General features: G+C 34.0%; 1 protein-coding gene across 1 annotated transcript; it reads right to left on the bottom strand.

Moving 5' to 3' along the window:
• Window positions 1-4,119: 4,119 nt before the first annotated feature.
• Fa (FMRFamide) lies at window positions 4,120-21,053 on the bottom strand. Its single transcript, XM_028171435.2, has 3 exons — window positions 20,931-21,053; window positions 5,761-5,901; window positions 4,120-5,135 (listed from the first exon to the last, which is right to left on the bottom strand). Exons 2-3 carry the CDS (start codon window positions 5,889-5,891, stop codon window positions 4,733-4,735), a joined length of 534 nt encoding a protein of 177 aa, XP_028027236.2. The 5' UTR covers window positions 5,892-5,901; window positions 20,931-21,053; the 3' UTR covers window positions 4,120-4,732.
• Between the last annotated feature and the right edge of the window lie 769 nt (window positions 21,054-21,822).

Raw genomic sequence — 21,822 nt, 5'->3', positions numbered from 1 at the left:
TTCGGTTGTTAACCTGTTAATGGCGGTGTAACTCGATCCTTATTCGAGCAAATGACCAATTAAACCGGATAAGATACTCGTAACGCCGCTACTCGGCCGGATCACGGCCAAATGCTGTCATGTGAAGCTACACCTCGATAAAACGAATTTGTTGCTAAGAAATAATACTAAACTTTAATTTTTAAAATAACATCTGATTTTAATGGTTAATATAATTTTGATGTCAATTAAGTTTTTAGCACTCAGCGTTTTTGGTCTCTTTCTGTCTATCGTTTTTGACCGGGAATATCAATGCAAGGCAGTATTGAAACTGAACCCGAATAAAAGTGTACAAGTGTTGACTGACTCATCATAATCTTAGGCTTTACAGCCCAGGATGGACCTTAGCCTGGTCCAGTATGTCTCTCCAGACTGCTCTCTCTGTTCAGGACTTGACACCGATAACTTTGGGGTCGTGCTCTACGCCATTTAACCATCCGATTTTGGGCCTTCCACGACTTCTGCGGCCCTTTGGTATGCCATATAGTAGTTATCTTGGCATTCCGGTCTCCTCTATTAAAACTACATGTCCTGCCCATCGTAGGCGTCCAACTTTTTGTTGTTGTTATTATTAACTTTGTAAATATCATACAACTCGTGGGGATACGACGGAAGGGGAGTAACGATAGTTTCGGACTTGAGGGTCCTAGCCAGTCACCAGTATGCTTGATAAGTGGGCGCGTGTTCTTCTAAATAACTATCCCATTTCTCATTTCGGCGTCGTTTAGGCGGGATTTGACTTCCCGCTGTAGATGACGTACCCAAATCGGGTTTGATTCCGTGGGATATCGATCGTAGGCCCGGATTGCCGCGTTTCTAACTCTTAAGAGATTACTAAGTTCGGGGCAGAGACTGATACGGTCGAAGCAGTCATCCACATTGACTTCTTTGGAAGATCTTATGATCGCAGAAAATATGTGTTCTGTTAGGATGTTTATGGATTCGACGGTGTCATCGGGGGATAGATTAGACGGGTCGTAGGGGAGGATTGGTGGAGCGGTTTCAGCTAAGTTGGTGCTCGGCTTCTTCCAATCCGCCATAGTCCTTGTGACTGGGTCTGGGTTGTGGGGGCGACCGAGCTGCATAGCGACAGATCGGTGGTCTGAGTCGAGTTCTGACAATGCCTCGAAGGAGCGCAAGCGCAGACCAACTCCATACAAATTTGAGTAAACTTTTATTCTATCCAGAACGTTAAAAATCTCGCACGAAGCACATATTACATTTAGTCATTAAATCTGCAATACTGTGATCTGAGGTACCGATTTTCTTTATTCCATCTTGAGAAATTGTGAATAAGTCAATTTGACCAAAATAACCAAAGTAATTTTGTGTTGAATAATGCTTAAGTAGTTTGAGAATTGCTTTAATTATGTTTCTCGAACTAAAAACCAACGTAAGACGATTTCCTTAAACCAATATTTCAACAGCTAGGCAACTAGTTCTTTTAGTTTAAACATACCACAAATTTCAGAGAAAATACACATTATAACTCTAAAGAGCGTATTTCGCAATAAAACAGTTACTTAAGTTCGTAATGCCACGTTATATTTAACTTTATACCAAATTATTTGACTTCATAATTAATTAGGTTTTCTTCTGTAAATTCCTGAAACTTTATAAAACGAATAGAATCTACAAAGAATTTGTGGAATCAGTTACGATTTCACAGATTCTAGCCTGAAGTAAATTTGGGCAAGCGTTTGCCTTAATTGTTATTTCACGCCAAAGCTGGACGTTCAATTATTTTAAAGTGATCCTTCGAAAGATTTGCGCAGCTATTAATTAGTGAAAGATAATCATAAACATCATTACGGGTATTTAAGAACAAATTAAAAAAGAAAGAAAAAACACACCTTAACTTTAATCGATAATCATTTGTTGTTTTATAACTGACTTGTTGTTGCTTGATATTACCTATATATTGACATTTCTTCTTTTCTTTTTGATATGACATGACACTTATTAGACATTCATATTAATATTTCAAGTGTATTTCAACAATTACTACTGTTTTACTTGTTAAATTTGAATTTTAAATTATTTTTTCATTAGGTATTCTTTTTATTTTTATTATTGTATTCCATCTTCGGGCCGATGAATTGCCAATGTTATGTACGCCATTATTGTCACATGCATCAGGCCATAAATTAAATAGTTTAAGTTATTTTCAATGTTATAAATGTTTGTGATGTGGCAGTACTTTTTTAAATAAATAAAATTGGATTTTTAACTTACCTAATATATTTTATGATTTTTTTAAATATTAATAACGGTGATAAGGCGATAAATTGCAATAATAATTTTATGATCCCGTTCATATCAGTTTTAGAATTAAGCTTTTATTTCTATGTTTTACATTTATCAAATCCAAAGTCACTGAAAAAGCTTTTGAATTTCAAGGTAAGCCCGAGTCTAATAGTTTCAAACTTTTAAAAGTTTAATTACTTATCCTAATGGGCATAAATTAAGTGAGGGAAAATTTAAACGATAAATTATTCGCACCTCATTTAACTCAATTAGTAAAATTTTTGCGTGAAGAATTAGTTAATAATCATAAAGTTTTTTGATGATTGAAGACATTTAGTAGTTTTAGTGTTATACGGACCGTATACTTTTGCATTAACAGATAGTCGCGCGCAGAACGTTGAACTACGTCTGAGGCTCAGACACGGCAATGCTTTTTTGATTTTGAATCTTTACATATCTACGTTTGAAAGGCAAACGTGACTAAGCGACGATGCGTGAACTTTACAGTAGACTAATTTAAAGTTGAAATTAATTTAAAATATACTTGCGAGATAGCTGAAAAAAGTTATATTTTAACGAATCTAACTGTAGGATTTAAATGATCTTAATAGACCTAGAAATATATTTTTTTTGCGCATCGAATATGGTTATTGCCTATAATTTATGTTCAAAGCAGTTATTGTCACTTAGTCACGTTTGCCTTTCAAGCGTCGATATATTTTTGAGTATTTATTTTAATCAGTTTTGCAAGTCTATGTATTTGTAAAAATATAATATGTAATTGTATATTCCGATTTAATCTAAAAAATATTGAACGCGACAAAATAATCTATTTATGTTCTCATTATTCGTCGTCTATAAGAGCCTTAGCTTCGTTGGCTGAAGTACTTTTTCTGCCTTGCCTGAGAATGATTTGTTTGTTTCAAATCTTCGAAAAACAATCCAGATTCGGATAACTTTGACGATCGCAAGTTTCTAGAGAAAAGTATAAAAAAAGACGAAATTTCTAATGTCCCGGTAGACCAATTGAAATTAATAGCAGTTTAAAATGGTAAGTAGCGTAGTTCAGATCTCCACTCGAATAAAACTTATATTTTTTTGTTATTCTAAGTAATAGATTGTCATAGATTACTTTCACAGAAGCCTCGTTCCGGCTCTTATCGTGAGGACTGAAGATAAGGCGTTTTGTGAACATGATTAGTACCTACTGACATGAGAAATAGGCATACTGAGTGTTGAGTTCCTGTAATGGCACGCATGTACAAGTATGTTTTTTTTTTTAATGCTTAGATGGATGGACGAGCTCACAGCCCACCTGATGTTAAGTGGTTACTTAGACATCTACAACGTAAATGCGCCACCCACCTCGAGATATAAGTTCTAAGGTCTTAGTATAGTTACAACGGCTACCCCACCCTTCGAACCGAAACGCATTACTGCTTCACGGCGGAAATAGGCGGGGTGGTGGTACCTACCCGTGTGGACTCCTAAGAGGTTCTACCACCAGTAATTACGCAAATTATAATTTTGCGGGTTTCATTTTTATTACACGATGTTATTCCTTCACCGTGGAAGTCAATCGTTAGCATTTGTTGAGTACGTATTTCATTAGAGAAATCTCTTTTTAGTGTCACTTTTGCGTTTTATCAAGTGTTCAATCACAAGTGCTAAAGAAGTTTTTACTGAAATAATTACAATCTTACTCTTCAAAACAGAACTCTTCAAGAAATGCTTAGCAGCAGACAAATTGGGTTAAGGGAATCTTATAGGTTTACTACCACATTTTTTTATCATATTTATGTTTGTATATTCTCGTATAGTAAATGACGCCAATTCAGTTCTGGAACATAAATTTTATTTTCATATCCAAATAAATAGTGTCTTTTACACAATAAATGCTCTTTATTCAGTGATCTTTTAACAATTCGTACACTACATCTTATAATATCGAGATTTTATAAATATACATATTTTAAGTATAATCTTTAATTATTATATTATTAAACATAGTATAAGCGTCTTAAGTCCTCTTGGAACCCAGCCTTCGACTTGAGATGCTGACACTAGAGAAATTAACAGCGACGTTTAAATAAAAGTGAAGTTATATAAGAATTTATAATAATTATTTAGACATAACGAATTATGTTTATTCAGCAAAAAAACCTTAATAAAAACCTAAACAAACGTTTTCGGTGAGTTTTAAGCATGTTCTGCTTCATGATGAAAATCATCTAGTTATAAAGGTAAAAATTAATTGTCTTATATTAAAATTAATACTGAGTTCTTGAATACATTTGAAATCATCAATAGTTACACAACTCCTAACATAGTTGTAGGATTTATCTATCTACCAGACGTTTTTTGTACCTACATATTTCACATTTAGTAATAATGTAATAGAAACATATGACATGCTAACTTTTAATTGGTTCTGTCGAATAAAATTTTAAGCGCAATCATTGCATGGGTCAACAACGGATCTTTTTGGTCTTTCGCTTTCGACTTCATATCTGTCTTCATCGTTGGATTCGCTGAGCTCATTGTCCCTTCCGAGCCTGATGAAGTGATTGCGAGCTCTGTGTCTCCGTTGGGGGTAAGTGTTGGTTTCAGCTTGATAACCAGAGTTTTCTTCATCGACGGACCTGCCGAACCGGATAAAGCTAGGGTCGCGACCAAATCGCACGAAACTAGCCGACTTTTTGGACACGGGACTGCTGTAGTCTTCTTCGTAGGCTCGGAGGAAGGTCATAAGGTCATCTGCAGTAAGGGCCGCTGGCTGAGACGCGCTGTATCTTTGCAGAAAGCTGGGCTGCGCTGGAGGTACGACGGGCAGAGTTGATCTTCCGAATCTTTTACAAAAAAAAGGGTCATGAGTACTAAGCAGGCCGTATGTGAAAGGGGGGTTGGCGACACTCAGGTTGCTATGTCTAAGGGTAACCACTTTATAGCAGTTGGGCCGTAATCTAGTTCACCCATTAACGCAATAAAAAAACAAAAAAAAAGATGAGTGGTGTCGTGGGACACCGGATAGGAACGAAGTTCGTTATTATAAAAATATTAATTTAAAGTTCTATTCGAGGTATAAAGAAAATAAAACTGGAGGTTTCGCAACAACCCACGGTCATGCGGTAACGTGTGAATTTATTGTCGTACACTTCATTCACGGTTGTTTGCATAAGAGTTAGTGTATTGCGCAAACGAACGCTCTGAGATCGTGGTCAATAAATGTTAAAAAAATATGTTATTTTTTATACGTTATTACAAAGTTATATCGTACACTGTGTGCGTTACTAATAAAAATCTTACGTTACGGACGTTTTTTCCCGGTTAGGGTACTGCATCGTCCCATAAAAAAATTCATTCCAAAAAAAACATTAATCATCCCTTTAAAATTCATAAACCGAAGAACCTTCAATGCTCGATCTCCAAACGTCGGACCCTGCGTTGTTTCTTAGAGTGTTACATATAGATTACCTGATCATGCTGCGGTCGATGGCACTGCGACGACGAGCTTCAAGGTCAGGCGAACGGCGGACAGGAGTGGAAGTGACACTAACCACCAGCCACAGCGCAGCGAGCATTGCTATGGATCGAGGGTGATTCATTGTTGCGTAGCTGATGAAAAAAAGAAACTACCTTCATTATATGGCTTAAATTTTTGAATCTCTAAAGACTAATTTTACTAATCTCCTACAATTAGTCCGCAGCCACCGTTGGGTAAATTATCTGCAAAGTTGATGTCACAATGTACTGGTGGTAGGACCTCTTGTGAGTCCGCGCGGGTAGGTACCACCGCCCTTTCTGTTTCTGCCGTGAAGAAGTAATGCGTTTCGGTTCGAAGGGTATAGGGCAGCCGTTGTAACTATACTGAGATCTTAGAACTTATATCTCAAGGTGGGTGGCGCATTTACGTTGTAGATGTCTATGGCCTCCAGTAACCACTTAACACTAGGTGGGGTGTGAGCTAATCCACCCATCTAAGAATTAATAAAAAATCTGACCCTTTACCTCTTTGGTCCATACCTAAAGTACTGGCTGTATGGCTTATTGCAAAGTTAGCATATTTTCTGTTCTTTATTCTGACATTAAAATAAGTCCAGCTGGAATATCGTGGAATTTGTGTTGTGTTATTTGTGACTTTAAGTAGAGGTCATAAAATCATACGACCCTAACCTAAATCGTAAAGAAAAATATCGTAGGTACATGGCATAATCGTTTATGAGCTCACCGATGGCATTCGAGAATCTCTCTGTGTAAGCCAGCCTTTATTCAATTCTGATCACTCAGAGCTTAAAGGCATCGGCTTATTGACCGATAATGACATTACTTTAAGTAATCTAGAATAGGGTTAAAGCAGAGATTGGAGATGTTTGATAGCTTTATTGTGTACTACAAATCACGACAAATACTAAGTGAACGGTTAATAAGCTTCCATCCCCCGTAAAGCTGAAGTTTACAAACAATAGGTACAAGTTAGTGTGAATTTAGTAATCATATTTAGTAAATGAATGGCCACTTAGACTTTGATACAAAAATGGTAGTTTGGGTGGAAAATTTAAAGCAAAATTATGTTTTACTATTACTACGCTAAAAGTTCACATTAACGACTAGAACGTAATATAAATAAATAGTTAGTAGTTAATAGATAGTAGGTACATATGTAGTTACACTATATCATCATATGACTTTACATATCCACGTACACTATGTTTTATTGTACTTTTATTGGTTGATTCAAATGATCGGAATTGGTGATTCGTATTATATCATAGAAACAGCCTCTCACAGACGCTCACCTACCCGCTGGTCTGATCCAGTAAAGACGCTCACCGGCCTGCCAATAATCGAGGCTATAAAGACCGCCGAGGAAAGGAAGACGTGGAGAAGCATTGTGTATCGAGTGGTCAACCCTTGAAATTAAACACAACCTTCAGCAATGAAGAGACTGACTCAGGAGAAGAGAGAGAGTTGTTGTTGTAGCAAGTTCATGTGCTCAATGAATTAGTGCGATTTTGTAAAATCGGATTTAAGTCCTATACCGGACTATTAATTAGAACATTTATGGAATCCCTTGTATTTCCTGGAGATTCAGCAACTAATCGTGAATCGAAACATCATATTATGTAAATCGTCCCATTATTTTCCGACTTAACTTTCTCCCGAATTCCCAACTGAATTGATGTTAGAATTAGACAAGTGTGGGTCCTATATCTGCTGTAGAGTTATAGGGCGTTGGTATAATCTTTTTCTAATACAATAGAATTTTCGACCCCATATGTGTGGCAATCTCTATATATAAAAATGAATTGCTGTTCGTTAGTCTCGCTAAAACTCGAGAGCGACTGGACCGATTTGGCTAATTTTGGTCTTGAATTATTTATAGAAGTCCAGAGATGGTTTAAAAGGTAGAATATGAAAATGCTCAGAATTAAATAAAAATAACAATTTTGTTTTTCCTTTGATGTGTCCACCGTCGGACAGATTCCTTTTGTTTGTTTTAAGTCTGTTTTATACTATTAGGTCTTTTATTTATCGATTGAGGCACTACGAAATCTACCGGGTCAGCTAGTATTTAATAAAAAAAAATTGGGTCGTGAATACAGTTAATAACGTGCAAGACCTGAGTTCGTCTACACATCTACAGCATTAACACAGGAAATTAAACTGACATCATCATCGTACATACAAATATGTACTCATATAATATATCAAAAAATATACAGGAACAAATCAATGACAGTTAATTAAGTCTTCGTGGTCCACAAACAAAGAAACGTCCTTAGCATATTAATGGAAGGTCTCACCCCAAATGATCCATCGAGTATGGCTGCCTAAAGCTATCCATTCGTCACATTTTATCATTAGGAAAGACAGAACTGCGTTCGAATATAACGCAGTTAGTTCATTTTATTTGTTATCTGTGATGTTGAAGATCATGTCTTGTTATTTGTGTGGAAAAGTAGATTTTTTAGTAACCCAGATTTGCCTGATTTGTATGAACTAATGTTTGACCTAATTAAACTGTTACTGGAGCCAATAACCATCACAACTTCAATACTGACGCCCAGCGAAGGCATGATGAATTCTCATCTGCATTAATGTGAACGCTGTTTTAACCCTTCGAACCGAAATACATTGTGCCATAAATAGGCAAGAATAAGAAATACTGCCAACGAAAACAGGATTTAAAAAACGCCTTAAACATTAAGAAGTATGCACTCGATGAAGTCGGGTGTCATTTGATAAAGAGCCAGGTAAACTGAGTCACATTCTTTGATCTCGCAGATAAACGCCATCTTTTGTAAAATACTAAATTCTGTTTTTTTAGTGGAATATTTCATTCCTAACACTGGCTAATAATCACGAACTAAAAAAAAACATTAGAATCTAAACTAATTTATCATACTGTTCTAATAGTTTTAAATGATAAGGTAAATAAAACTCCATAAATTCCTACAAAAAAAATCACTACTGCTCTTAACCTTTACCATCTGGATTTTAACTGGAAATGCAATGACTATTTTCAACTATACTGTGACTAGACGAATATCAGACAATATGTCACCAGTAGGGCTCGGTCAAGCGCTAAGCTGATTAGTCAGTGGATTTGTCGTACTCACGTTTTAATAATACACACATATCCTTGGTTTGTTTTCAGTTTGAAATCTTTTTGTATTTTTAATTTCCTCTTCTACCCATATATATTAAATAGCAAACAACGGAAAATGTACCGAACACTTTCTTAAATACAGAAAAATTATGAATTTGTTTCTGATTTTTTTATGAAATAATTGTATTCATTCCATCCATTACTTATTTTGTTTGCAGTAGCAAGTCAAATGACATTAGTAATATGTGAAAATCTTAATTTTCTTCAATACCTTTACTATGATGTTTCCACGTGCGTATTTAATTGAAAAATTACTGAAAAAGATTATAAACTCAATAACATCTATCAGTCGAGAACGTACAACTGTGACTCACAATATTTTTGTGATTTCCGATATTTTTTGTTAAGTCAGATTTATCCAGATCTTTGTGATCTAAGTAGATAAACGGATGGCAAGGTCCAGTTATATCAGACAGGATATAGTGGTGATAAATTTTCGTACAGAAAGCTTGACTAGACTTGTTGGCACCTCAAAGGAAAGGATGACGTAGGAGAACTGGTTCAGTTGTTTAGTTAAGTGAATATACTCGTAAATATTTTACTGTGTGCCAGTATTACAAAACTCTGCTTTGTTTTTGAATCAAACTTGATTAACAAACCTTATTTCTATTATTTCCTTGAATATATATACCTAGTTAATTTTACAAATTTCGTATTATTAACTTTTAAATGAAAGCGTAACTATTTTATTTACTGGTTAAATTAAAATAATTTCTAATCTGGCTTGAGATGAGCACACATCACTCATCAAACCAAGAAATTCAATATGACTTTAAATAATTATTAACATTTCCCTTATTTAAAGTTTCCCAAAATGGAATCCCGACTAAAAGCCGTTTGGTATATTTCAACGGGACACAAATTCACTTAGCCTCATTATGAAAGCTGAATTACATGGTAAAACAAAACAACGTGTAACTATTATATTTTATACACTGGTCAAATTACAATAATTTCTAATCTCCTTTCAAGATGAGCGCATATCACTCATCGACTCAAAAAGTTCAATATAGCTTTAAATAATTACTAACATTTCCCTTATTTAAAGTTTCCCAAAATGTAATCCCAACTAAAAACCGTTGGATATATTTCAACGGGACACAAATTCACTTAGCCTCATTATGGAAGCTGAATTACATGGTAAAACAAAACAAAGTATGTCGTGAAATAGATAGCAATTCTTATATCCACTTGTATTATGTCTGTCATCGTGTTGAAATTGTACAAGCCCCGTTAATTAGAAACACAGTTATTTTATTATTAAATAATAAAACCGCCTCTCCTTTCTGCTTCAGCTAGGTTATTCTATGAAGTCGTGCGTAAGAAGAGTGTGTTTGTTTAACAAAATAAAGACAATTCTGAAGATGTCTACGTAAATATTGATCGTTAGGCCGAATGGAATTTTGAAAAATTGTTTTTTTTTTGTATCATAGATAATTATACATAATAAGTTGAATACCCACACAATTTTATTGTTTTACTAGCTGACTCGCCAAACTTCGTAGTGCCTCAATCGATAAATAAAAGACATAACCTTTTGTATAAAATAAACTTAAAACAAACAAAAGGAATCCGTCCGACGAGGGACACATCAAAGGGAAAACAAAATTGTTATTTTTATTTAATTCCGAGCATTTTCATTGTTACCTACCTTTTAAACCTTCTCTGGACTTTCACAAGTAATTGAAGACCAAAATTAGCCAAATCGGTCTAGCCGTTCTCGAGTTTTAGCCAGACTAACGAACAGCAATTCATTTTTATATATATAGACAAGCGGCCCGCTCCGGCTCCGCTCGGGTCTTTAACAAAAATTTCAACGATATTTGACGATCTTTTATTTTTTTAAATAAAAGAACACTTATTGCAACATAACTATTATAATAGTCAGACATATGCTGTCGCGACACTTTTTGTAAATAATAATGTGTTCTACAAAGTCGTAGTACATTATTTTATTCTATCATCAATAGTTTTCGGAGGGCACGCGATGTGTAGAATATTTTAGGTATTTTTTTTACACTTTGGGTTACATTATTCGAGTTTTAGTTGGGATCCCTAATTTTTTTCAAAAAAGATTATGCCTATGTCACTCGGGAATAGTGTAGCTTCCAAACAGTGAAAGAATTTTTCAAATCGGTTCAGTAGTTTCGGAGCCTATTCGATACAAACAAACAAATAAATCTTTTCTCTTTATAATATTATAGTATAGATAATTGAAATTGGTGCCTGACGAATTTGTTTTAGCACAGACACGCAACACTTAATCAAATTTCTATCATTGGTTTAATGTACTCTGAACTATTTCATATATTAAAAAAAATCGTAGACGAATAAGACATGACAATTTGTAACCTATCCCATTTTTCCGCCTCCCCGCTACCTACGAATTCCAAGAAAACTAAAATTGATCACCTCACTCCATGTCACATCAAATTCTGAATAGTGAAAGACAACACGCAAATCAGGAATCAATTTTGTTTGAGATATTATCCCGACGTGACGCATACATTTGTGTATTGTCTATGAAGGTAGGAGAGGAAATGAAAGATTTGCATTAATTTTACATTCTACTCTTGATTTTCGCGTATAGTTGAATTGGTACTCAAAGTGCTATTACCCAGAATTCCCAGAAATGTAGTTCTTATTTGGCATTGATGTTAATCTTAAGAATGCGTTGCTTACGACTTCAATGGATGAATCATTTTATACCACCCAATGAGTTTCTCGTCGGATCTTCTCAGTTGGTCGCGATTCCGAAAGAGTGGAAGGCTTAGCGAAGCACTGCTCTTGCTAACGCCAGTGTCACCTACTGGTCCGTGAGTAGCTGGAATAGCCTCTTAGGCTATTAGCAATTGGGTATGGCACATATAATAGCGTAACCTTTTGCACCTTATATGATAATATGATTTTAAAATTTCCTAGAATTATATCAAACGCTTTTTTACACAACTTTCTTTAAAATAAAAACAACTCAAGGATTATATGCTTGACGAAATTAGTTGCCCTACTTTTGAAATCCTATCGAAAACATGATGTGGTGAAGTTGACGTCGCGACAATTTGCGTCGAAAATGAGACACCCGCTGGGATTCGAAACGCGAAGTAAATATTGAAGAAAAGAATATTATTTCGATCGTATGTAACACTGGCACGTGAGGAATAGACCGGAAAATAATCGGTTTGAGCCATAATGCTGAAGCATAATGCTAAACATTGTTTTTAATTATTAGTATTGTGTTAAAAAAAAAAACAATTTTCTTAAAATTTTCATTTTCAATATTCATATTTTATGTCCCTAAAATATATTGAAATTTACTTTTAAACTCGTCAAGGTTCATAAATGCTAACAAGTTATATTCTGTATTTAAGATCCTCTTAAGCTAATGTTTAAACTGGTTGATAGTTAATAGATATTTCAGCGTCTGTAGATATAAATTTAAGAATCCATTGCAAAACAAAATTTAATGTGCGACATTACTCATAGGTTAAATTTTGCGCAAGGAATTTAATACATAAAGTGTTTATGTTCAGTTAAAAAAACAATTACTTTAAGTCAAAATACTAGTAATAAAATCTAGAACCCGAAACATTTTTCAACGTATACAAGTCTATTATTCATACGACTATTCACGAGAAAATAAGTCACCAGTCGACTTATTTTTAAATTCCTTTTTTTGTCATGAGAAACAATTATGTTACTACCGTTTTACTCCACGTGAATAACAGTAGGTCCATTTCCATCACTTGTGAATTAATGATGTTTTCTATAAAGCTGGTCGGATGTTCCATTATTGAGGCGTTCGCGGCTCTGAATATAAATGCATCTTGTTACAGACCAGACAATGGTGTCTATGTCTGTCACGCGTTGATAATGTCTACAGATATATTAACCTGCAGTTCATTCTTGTGTATTGTTTTATTTGTTTGTGAAGTGTTATCGTGCGTGAAAGCTTTATCAGTAAGCACGATTTCAAAAGAAAATCAAATAAAGTAACAATATAGGAATCACATCGGATTTCGTATTGAACATAATAATAATGATCAAACTTTTATTGTGAACTTGTACGTGAATTGTATTGAAAGATTTAATTGTTTGTTAAACAATTGCTTGTTAAATGTTAAAAACATCTCGTTTTATGAACAGCGGATGCAAAAATAATAATAAAAGAGTTTTTATAAGAGAAATAAATAAACATTTAAATCAATTTATCGGATTCACACAACGGATCCAACAGATATAAGCAAACTAGGATCTCGTGTACATAAAAACTAAAATTATCAATTTCTTATTTTATTTAATGCACGTTCAAATTGGAAGTCTTCTATAATAACGTGGATTTTATCATATCCTAAGTATGGGAAAACCATGGTAACCGAAATAGCCCAAAGGATTGCGACGTGTAGGTGGTAGTGGGCAGGGCACATTGCTCGTAGCACGTATGGCCGTTGGGGCTGAGAAGTTTTTGAGTGACGACCGTGTACTGGAAGACGTAGCGTAGGGTAGGCGTCCCAGAAAACGGACCGACGACCTAATAAAGTTCGCGTGGATCCGCTGGATGCAAGCGGCGCAGGACTGATCTTTGTGGCGAGGCTTGGGGGAGATCTGTGTCCAGCAAAGGACGTATGTGGGCTGATAGTAAGGCTATCCAATAGAAGCTCCTCTATTACTTAGAGCTGTAGCAAAATTCAAGTAACTGATGCGGTCCTTTGCTATGAAGCTTCATCATCAATCGTGCATTCCGGTTTGATGTATACGACAACAGCTGCACAGTACAGTCGAAAATTCGACCCAATGTTTGGAGGCTGATACCAATATATACATTGTGATGAACTGTAAAAAAATTATTAAGTCAGCTAAAACAAAAATGACATATTTTTTATTAATCCAATTTGCTTAAGGTCAATACACGATTCCTTAGAAAGTTTGGACCAGGGACTTAAAGCGCAAAGTTTGTAACATACTTATGAATTCCACATTAAGGGGACGAAGTTGTATTCATTAAGAATATTACGATGAGCAAATATTGTTATAAAACGAAATTGTATTTTGAGTTTGATTAATCTTTAGAGACATTTAAGTGCAGAAAATAGAAAACCATTCTTACCGCTATAGAAAACCGTTCTTATACTTGTATTGCCTATAGTCACAAGTCGGACAGGAAGATATTAATAGAATATTAAAGTTTATAATTGTAGATACAACATAATTTTTTATGGTTGAAAGTAAAACCAACAGCAATTTATAAATGTCATAAATATGTGGGTTCATAGTACTTCATAGTATTCGGGACTCAGGAGTCAGTCGCCGATGTAATTAAAATGAGCGCCACGATTTCGCGTTTATTATTAAAATTTTATAGTTTCGTTAGGTATAAAACAGTTTACAGTTTTCGTGGACGCGAAAGACTTGCGAATCGTTATGTTGAACAGTTTTTTTAACTGTATATACATACTGACCCAGTTTCTGTGGTGGACTTACTATACAAAAATTCACAACAAGTTCTAAGTAAACAACACATACGTTTACCAGTGATGGGAAGTCGAGTGAGTCCCTACGGGTAGGACCTATTTTTGCCGTGAAGCAGTAATGCGTTTCGGTTTGAAAAGTGCGACAGCTGTTGTACTGTAAAAACCGAGAGCTTAGAACTCATGTCTCAAGGTGGGTGACGGGATTAACGTTCTTAATGTCTACGAGCTCAGGTAACTACTAAACACCAAGTGGATCGTAGAATCGTCCCCCATATAATTAAAAAATACAACGTAACATACATCTGATACAAATAACAAAAATAAATGAATCCAAAACGAACAAACCTCACAAAAACTTTTTTAAATTCATTTGACATGTTTTGAGACACGGTCTTACGAAATTCGATATTAATAAAACCGCTTTGTAGAAACATCACGGACGCAGACGTACCTGAATGGATTAATTTGATTTAAACCTCAACATTGAAGAAAAGTACACGTCTACGCGAAATTTTAATCGAAAAACTGATACACACGCTTTGCTCGTGATTCGATCATATTTTCTTTTCTACCATACTTTCGGGATCTGAATTTACTTATTCTGGGCTCGTGTGTGACTGTTTCCAGCTACTACGACCGGTGATAAAAACTCTAGCTAGGGATCGTCAAACGTGGAACATCTTTGATGCTTGTCGTTAATTCATATATATTATGTCGATAATAAATGAATATAAATAAAAATATGCAAGGATAAAATAATTTAGTACCATTTCTCCGTGTTTCATTAACTGAGTTTCTTTTTTATACTATTTACCTATTTAATTTTTTTTTCTAAAGGTAAAAAAATAAAGAGAAATTGTATACAAGTATCTTAAATCTTGAAATATAAGTTATTATATTTCAATTTCGATCATCAGGCCAACACATTAAACTTTTTTTTTAAATATAGTATATTTTTTCCCACCAATAACAAAGCATGACGTCATAAATGTCTAAGCGATATGTTTTAATCTATATTTCATGGTCCAATTATAAATTATCTTTTACAGTTCAGTTATCACACATTAGCAGAATTATGCCTCGTTTATGGCATGGAATGTGCACTATCATCACATCACACATTGTTGCAGAATAGCCCCAAATGACGTAATGAAGTTGCGAATGAAGATTTGTAAGATCACACGTAAATCTGAATACCGCGTTTTACGAAAGGCCTGATGTTATTGCGAACAAATTTCCGATCGCATCCTCATGTTGATAAATGGGTTCGTTACCCTGTTTCATCTACAGGATAAATTTTGAATGGAGAAAAAGCTATTAAATTTGCTGACTCAAAACCATAATAAACATAAATGACATCATGGTATTGGTTATGTTTTTTTAAGTTTCAATTTAATACAAGTCCGGGTTATTTAATCGAATACCCGTGTATGAAAATAAAATACATACGTTTCTACAGTCTCGAAGCGACTCTACCTAATTTTATCCAAAATCAGCTTATTGGAGTCATCCATCAAAACTTAATGCCACAAGTTGCGTTGACTTTGGTACCAAAATGAGATTATTGACCGAAAGTCTCCTATGATAGATTGATTAATGTAACACCTTTCTGTATATACATATCGCACATACGGTGTTATAAAGTCACTTATGCAATTTTTTTTTTTTTTTTTTTTTTTTTTTTTTTTATTGCCTTTGTAGGCAGACGAGCATACGGCCCACCTGATGGTGAGTGGTCACCGTCGCTCATGGACGTCAGCAATGCCAGGGGCAGAGCCAAGCCAATTTTTGTTAACACTGAATTGAGTATGAGAAAATAATTTTTTTTATAGTTATTAGTGAGACGAGAGAGATGTTTGCTTTTACTGATGCAGTTTATAGTTTTAGTTTAAATATTATCATTTTATTTCTATAGCCTAGTAAAACTATATAAGAATTATATAATAAGATGTTGAATTTTCCAACGTTTCTCCTGCAAAATTACATAATTTGTATAAATGACGTTATTGCACCGTATGTGCGATATATAAATATAGTTACTCCTTAAAATAGATTTTCACGGTTTGTAGATATATACTAAAAGTACTCGGTAACATATTTTACGGGTAGCATTTATTTGTATACTATAATAAATATTTTATGGACCATCTCCAAATACTTCACAATCGTCTCAGTTTTGAAACTGGTATACGTTAATATTTTCTCCACTAATACTAATAATGTGTTACATTATCCCAACGAGAGATATTTATTCCGTGCCAAAACAGTCCTAATGAATTTTTAAATATTTAGATATTTAATTCGGTGCTATGTATCACTATGCTGTAAGTGGAACTCGGCATCCTTTAAGTTAGAATCTTGTGAATATGTAGAATAAAAATACTAAAATACTAAATTACTGATGGTAGGAACTCTTGTAAATCCGAACGGGTAGGTACCACCACCCTACCTATTTCTGCCCTAAAACCGTAGTGCGTTTCGGTTTGAAGGGTGGGGCAGCCGTTGTTACTATACTTGAGACCTTAGAACTTATATCTCAAGGTGCAGGCTGCAAGGTGGGTGGTGCATTTACGTTGCAGATGTCTATGGGCTCCAGTAACCACTTAACATCAGGTGGGCTGTGAGCTCGTCCACACATCTAAGCAATAAAAAAGAAGTAGTCATAGTTTGTTATATAAAAATGAAACTACATATTTTCCGTGAATTTTACTCCAATTTAAATTACATATTAAATTTAGATTGGTTGCTTTTTTTACTATTCGTAAACAGGCGTTACGAAAATCGACTTTTCTATATTTTTCATTCATATTTCCCAAATGTGATCAATAATTAGCTCTAGCTATCACTATTACGATTAATATTCCATGAAAACATCTCGCAAATGGAACCGCAGAAACAGGAAATTTCGTTTCTTAATTCGTACATTTAAAAAGGTTCACTCAAAAAGGATTCCTCATAACGAAACCGAAGGAATTACGATGACAATGTCAATCAAGTTGTATCCTGTCTGTCCATTATGGTTTTTGTGCGAAAAGCAAAATTATATTATATTTTATGAATATAATATAATATAATATTTTATATTTAATAGAACTGTTATTTGAGATTTTTATTTATTTATTACTAGTTGAGCCGGCAAAATTCGTAGTGCCTCAATCGATAAATAAAAGACCTAAACTTTTATATAAAATGAACTTAAAACAAACAAAAGGAATCCGTCCGATGAGTCCCCCGTCAAAGGAAAAACAAAATTGTTATTTTTATTTAATTCCGAGCATTTTCATATTTATCTACCTTTTAAACCTTCTCTGGACTTCCACAAATAATTCAAGACCAAAATTAGCCAAATCGGTCCAGCCGTTCTCGAGTTTTAGCGAGACTAGCGAACAGAAATTCATTTTTATATATATAGATAAGTTTTATTAATATTCATAAATATTTCTTTTGGTTATTTAATCCAATTATGGGAACTACAAAAGTCGAGTCATTAAAGCTATTCACGTACGTGGAGGGTAGTTTTATTTTGTTTTTATTGCAGAGAAAGAGTTCACAACCCAATTGCTGTTGAAACCTGAACCCATAGCCATTATGATGATCTGACCGTGTGATCTTATGCGTATAAGTTTTGAAGTCGTCGTGGCCTAAAGGATAAGACGTCCGGTGGATTCGTATTTAGCGACGCAACGATGTTCGAATCCCGCAGGCGGATACCAATTTTTCTAATGAAATACGTACTTCACAAATGTTCACGATTGACTTCCACGGTGAAGGAATAACATCGTGAAACAAAAATCAAACCCGCAAAATTATAATTTGCGTAATCACTGGTGGTAGGACCTCTTGTGAGTCTGTACGGGTACGTACCACCACCCTGCCTATTTCTGCCGTGAAGCAGTAATGCGTTTCGGTTTGAAGGCCGGGGCAGCCGTCGTAACCATACTGAGACCTTAAAACATAGATCTCAAGGTGGGTGGCGCATTTACGTTGCAGATGTATATTTGCTCCAGAAACCACTTAAAACCAGGTGGGCTGTGAGCTCGTCCATCCATCTAAGCAATAAAAATAATTAAAAAAAACTTTATTACACGATGCTATTCCTTTCTTGTGGATGTCTTTCGTGACCAAGTGTTTAATTGCCATTAAACATGAGTTTATTATTGAACGCGCTTACTTATATCTCCCGACGAATGACGGCACAAACTAAAATATCCTCATCTTTTGACCTGCCCATATTCATGCACAAAAATAATTTATAATTCAGGCATCTTATTATTGTATTCAAATACATTTCATTATTGTTTGCTTTCGTGAAACAAAAGCTAATAACCCGACCTCGTGTAATCCACATCTTACGAGAACAATGCCGTTAATGTTGCCCCTTTTGGATTAAATTATAATTTGGATAATTGTTTTGTGTAAGTTAGTACATACAACTTCTCAAGACTAGAAACTTATGCTTGTAATTTAGAGCACAGTTTTGAAAACAGTTTTTGTATTTCAACACATTATGCTACTTTTTAATGCTTATTAGATGTAGTTTTTAATGTTTTTTGAAACATTAATGTAACTGCTTATGTCATTTTAACTACATCCACTTTTTTCTGTGACTTTGGCGTACCCAATTTTATTTCCAAGAGCTTGTTTGCATTCATATTAGAAAATTTGTTTCTTTGTCAAAATAAACTACTTACAAAATAAATACCATTCAAAATATTCAATTCTATTTAGATCAGTTTTTTTTTTTAATTTGCATTTATTCAAAATGTAATTAATTACATTGTCCAATTTGCTTTTAGTATTAAAATTGAAATAAGAATAAGGATACAAAAAATATAATCTTGTACAATAATTTAAAACGCAACAACAATAATGTCGGTATAGTATTTTCAGTTTAAATGACGACAAATCACCCTAAAAGTAGAAAACCCAAAAAATAATGCTTGATATAATCAAAGCTTATCCGTTTCAAATAATTCTATTAGCGATCCTCTAGTAAAGTTCTACTTATTTCGGACGCAAAGCCATTCTCGTAGTGTATATAGATTTATTTTTATATAAAAACAGTATACCAGTATACAAGTATATTGATTGAGATTAAGAATACATCAATAAAAAAGGTGTCCGTAAAGTAGCCTTTACTAGTAACACAGCAGAGTTAAGAGCGAGTGACATAATAATATGTATCAACAGAATCTTAATCAGTTGCCTCGGCATATGTCACGTCAAAGAAACTTCATCTTACGTTAAAAGGGTTTTATTATCATCATCCGGATCTCTAATAGAATTTCTCAAACAAAACTTCTTAAACACACATTTTCGGCGATCAAGGATCTATCCAAAAATTAACTGTGCTCAGTTAAAATTTAATTTCGTATTACAGAGGACGATTATCTGAAATGTGTTAATGGACAAAGTTGGGATTGGCGGGTTGGAACAAATTCCACCGGGTGACTGATTTAGTCTACTTTACGTATATTGCGGCTAACCCATTAGTAAGATCTCTTGAAGAAACTCTGAGGTGAATAAGTTAGGTTTGTAATTATTAGTAAATTTTCATACATACGTCTCTTTATAGTGGATTATTACTTCGTTACAGTTGAGAGCTTAGTCTGATGTGCTCATAGATATCAGATCATTCTCATTGTGAATTCTTAGCACCAAATTATTTTGGTAAGCATTTGGTTTTCGGTGGAATGACAATTAATATTAATTAAAGTTTATAAAATATAGACAGGACAAATTTTCTTGACGTTTGAAAACGTTATATTTTTATTTGATATAATTTTAGGGAAAACAATGAACTTGACCTTGGCCCCAACATTTTTATTACCAAGTTGTGCCAGAATGTGTAGTGTTGTATGTCTGACATTCTAAGCATCGACTCGGATTTTATTATATTTAATTTATGACGTAATATTAGATTCGTATTTTTTAATAGAAAGGACATGTTAAATATTTTTGTTAATATATTTTAGATTTGATTCGGATAAAAGTTAAATAAACTGGGAAGACCTAACATGTAGTTATTGTGATTTAAACTACTATTAAATATAAACTATCTAAAACTTCATTTAGTCTACACGGTGGAATTTTATTTTAGTAAGTTTAATTTGTAGGATCGGTTTTCTTGGCACAATTTTAAAAGGTTATTTTTTTTTGACAAATTATTCCATTGGAATTTTTTTCATATATAATAACTATTTAAACACTCCAGTAGATGCTTATAAATTATTTGGTATGTCAATCAATGCGAATATTTCGAACAAAAATATATTAAGAAATGATAAATATCAGTATTTTTGAGTGTGACTTTTTGAGTAACTAATTTAAATTTTTTAAGAATTTGACAAAAATGTATAGAGTACAAAAAATAAATTTTGCTAATAGAAATGCCATCGAAATGATTTCAAAAAAATTAAGTTGTTTTTTTAAATTAAATATGCATTTTTACACACACCATATTCACTACATTTAAATTGAATATTTAAAATAAATTCAACACTTACCTTGATATTCACTAAAAACTCGGACTAAGTTCTCCCTGGAGGCTGCGTAGCGCGTCTACGCCGTAGTGAATGCTCTACGATATTGGTGGCTGTAGCAGTGGCGCGTACCGTTTTATGTGGTTGCTACACTTGTGACGTCACTTGGACTCCGATCAAAAAACCATGGGACGTGGGATGAGGGGATACTTGCCGACAAAATCGTTTAAGTACATAACTTTGTTGAAGTTGATTTAGAATCATGCTATAAGTAAGTCTTTAAAAATAGGTAGATTCGAAAATACACTCGTAGCAAGACTGTAATAAAAATATTGCATTATATTTTTTTCGAATTCATTAGTCTAAGTTAAACAGCCAAATATTTCACGAGTTTTACTAACTTGTCTAATTTGAAATTTTCGTCCCGAATATACTGATCACAAAAAGCATTATTCAAATTATCTGCAATCATCATCAACCATAGAAAATTTTAATAACTCCACAAATGGGAGCCACTGATCAGCAAATTTTTTTTTACACAATACTTATATTAATTAGTATTACACCGCTAAGAATAAAATTATTTGTTAAACATATCAAGAAGTGGACTAGCATACAGACCATCTAATACTATTTTGAACGGTGAATTGCTGGTTGTAGCTGGCTATACAAGGTTAGTACCTTAATGCATATTATGCATTAAGGTACTAACCTTGTATATTTAAGTCAGGCAGTCATATTTAAGCATTCAGGCATTTAATTTTGAAGAGCAGTACAACCGTTTTACACTATAGTTAAGATGCCGATCGATATGTCCAAAGATTAATTATGTTAATTACTTTGTGACACTTTTCAATAAAAATTAGAAATGTGATGTCTCGTCTGTACATTTACAGAATAACGAATATATATCGCC

This window comes from Bombyx mandarina, chromosome A1 (assembly GCF_030267445.1).
Source record: "Bombyx mandarina strain Sakado chromosome A1, ASM3026744v2".
In the NCBI taxonomy this organism is placed as follows: Eukaryota; Metazoa; Arthropoda; class Insecta; order Lepidoptera; family Bombycidae; genus Bombyx; species Bombyx mandarina.
This window is presented reverse-complemented; position numbering and strand designations above follow the sequence as displayed.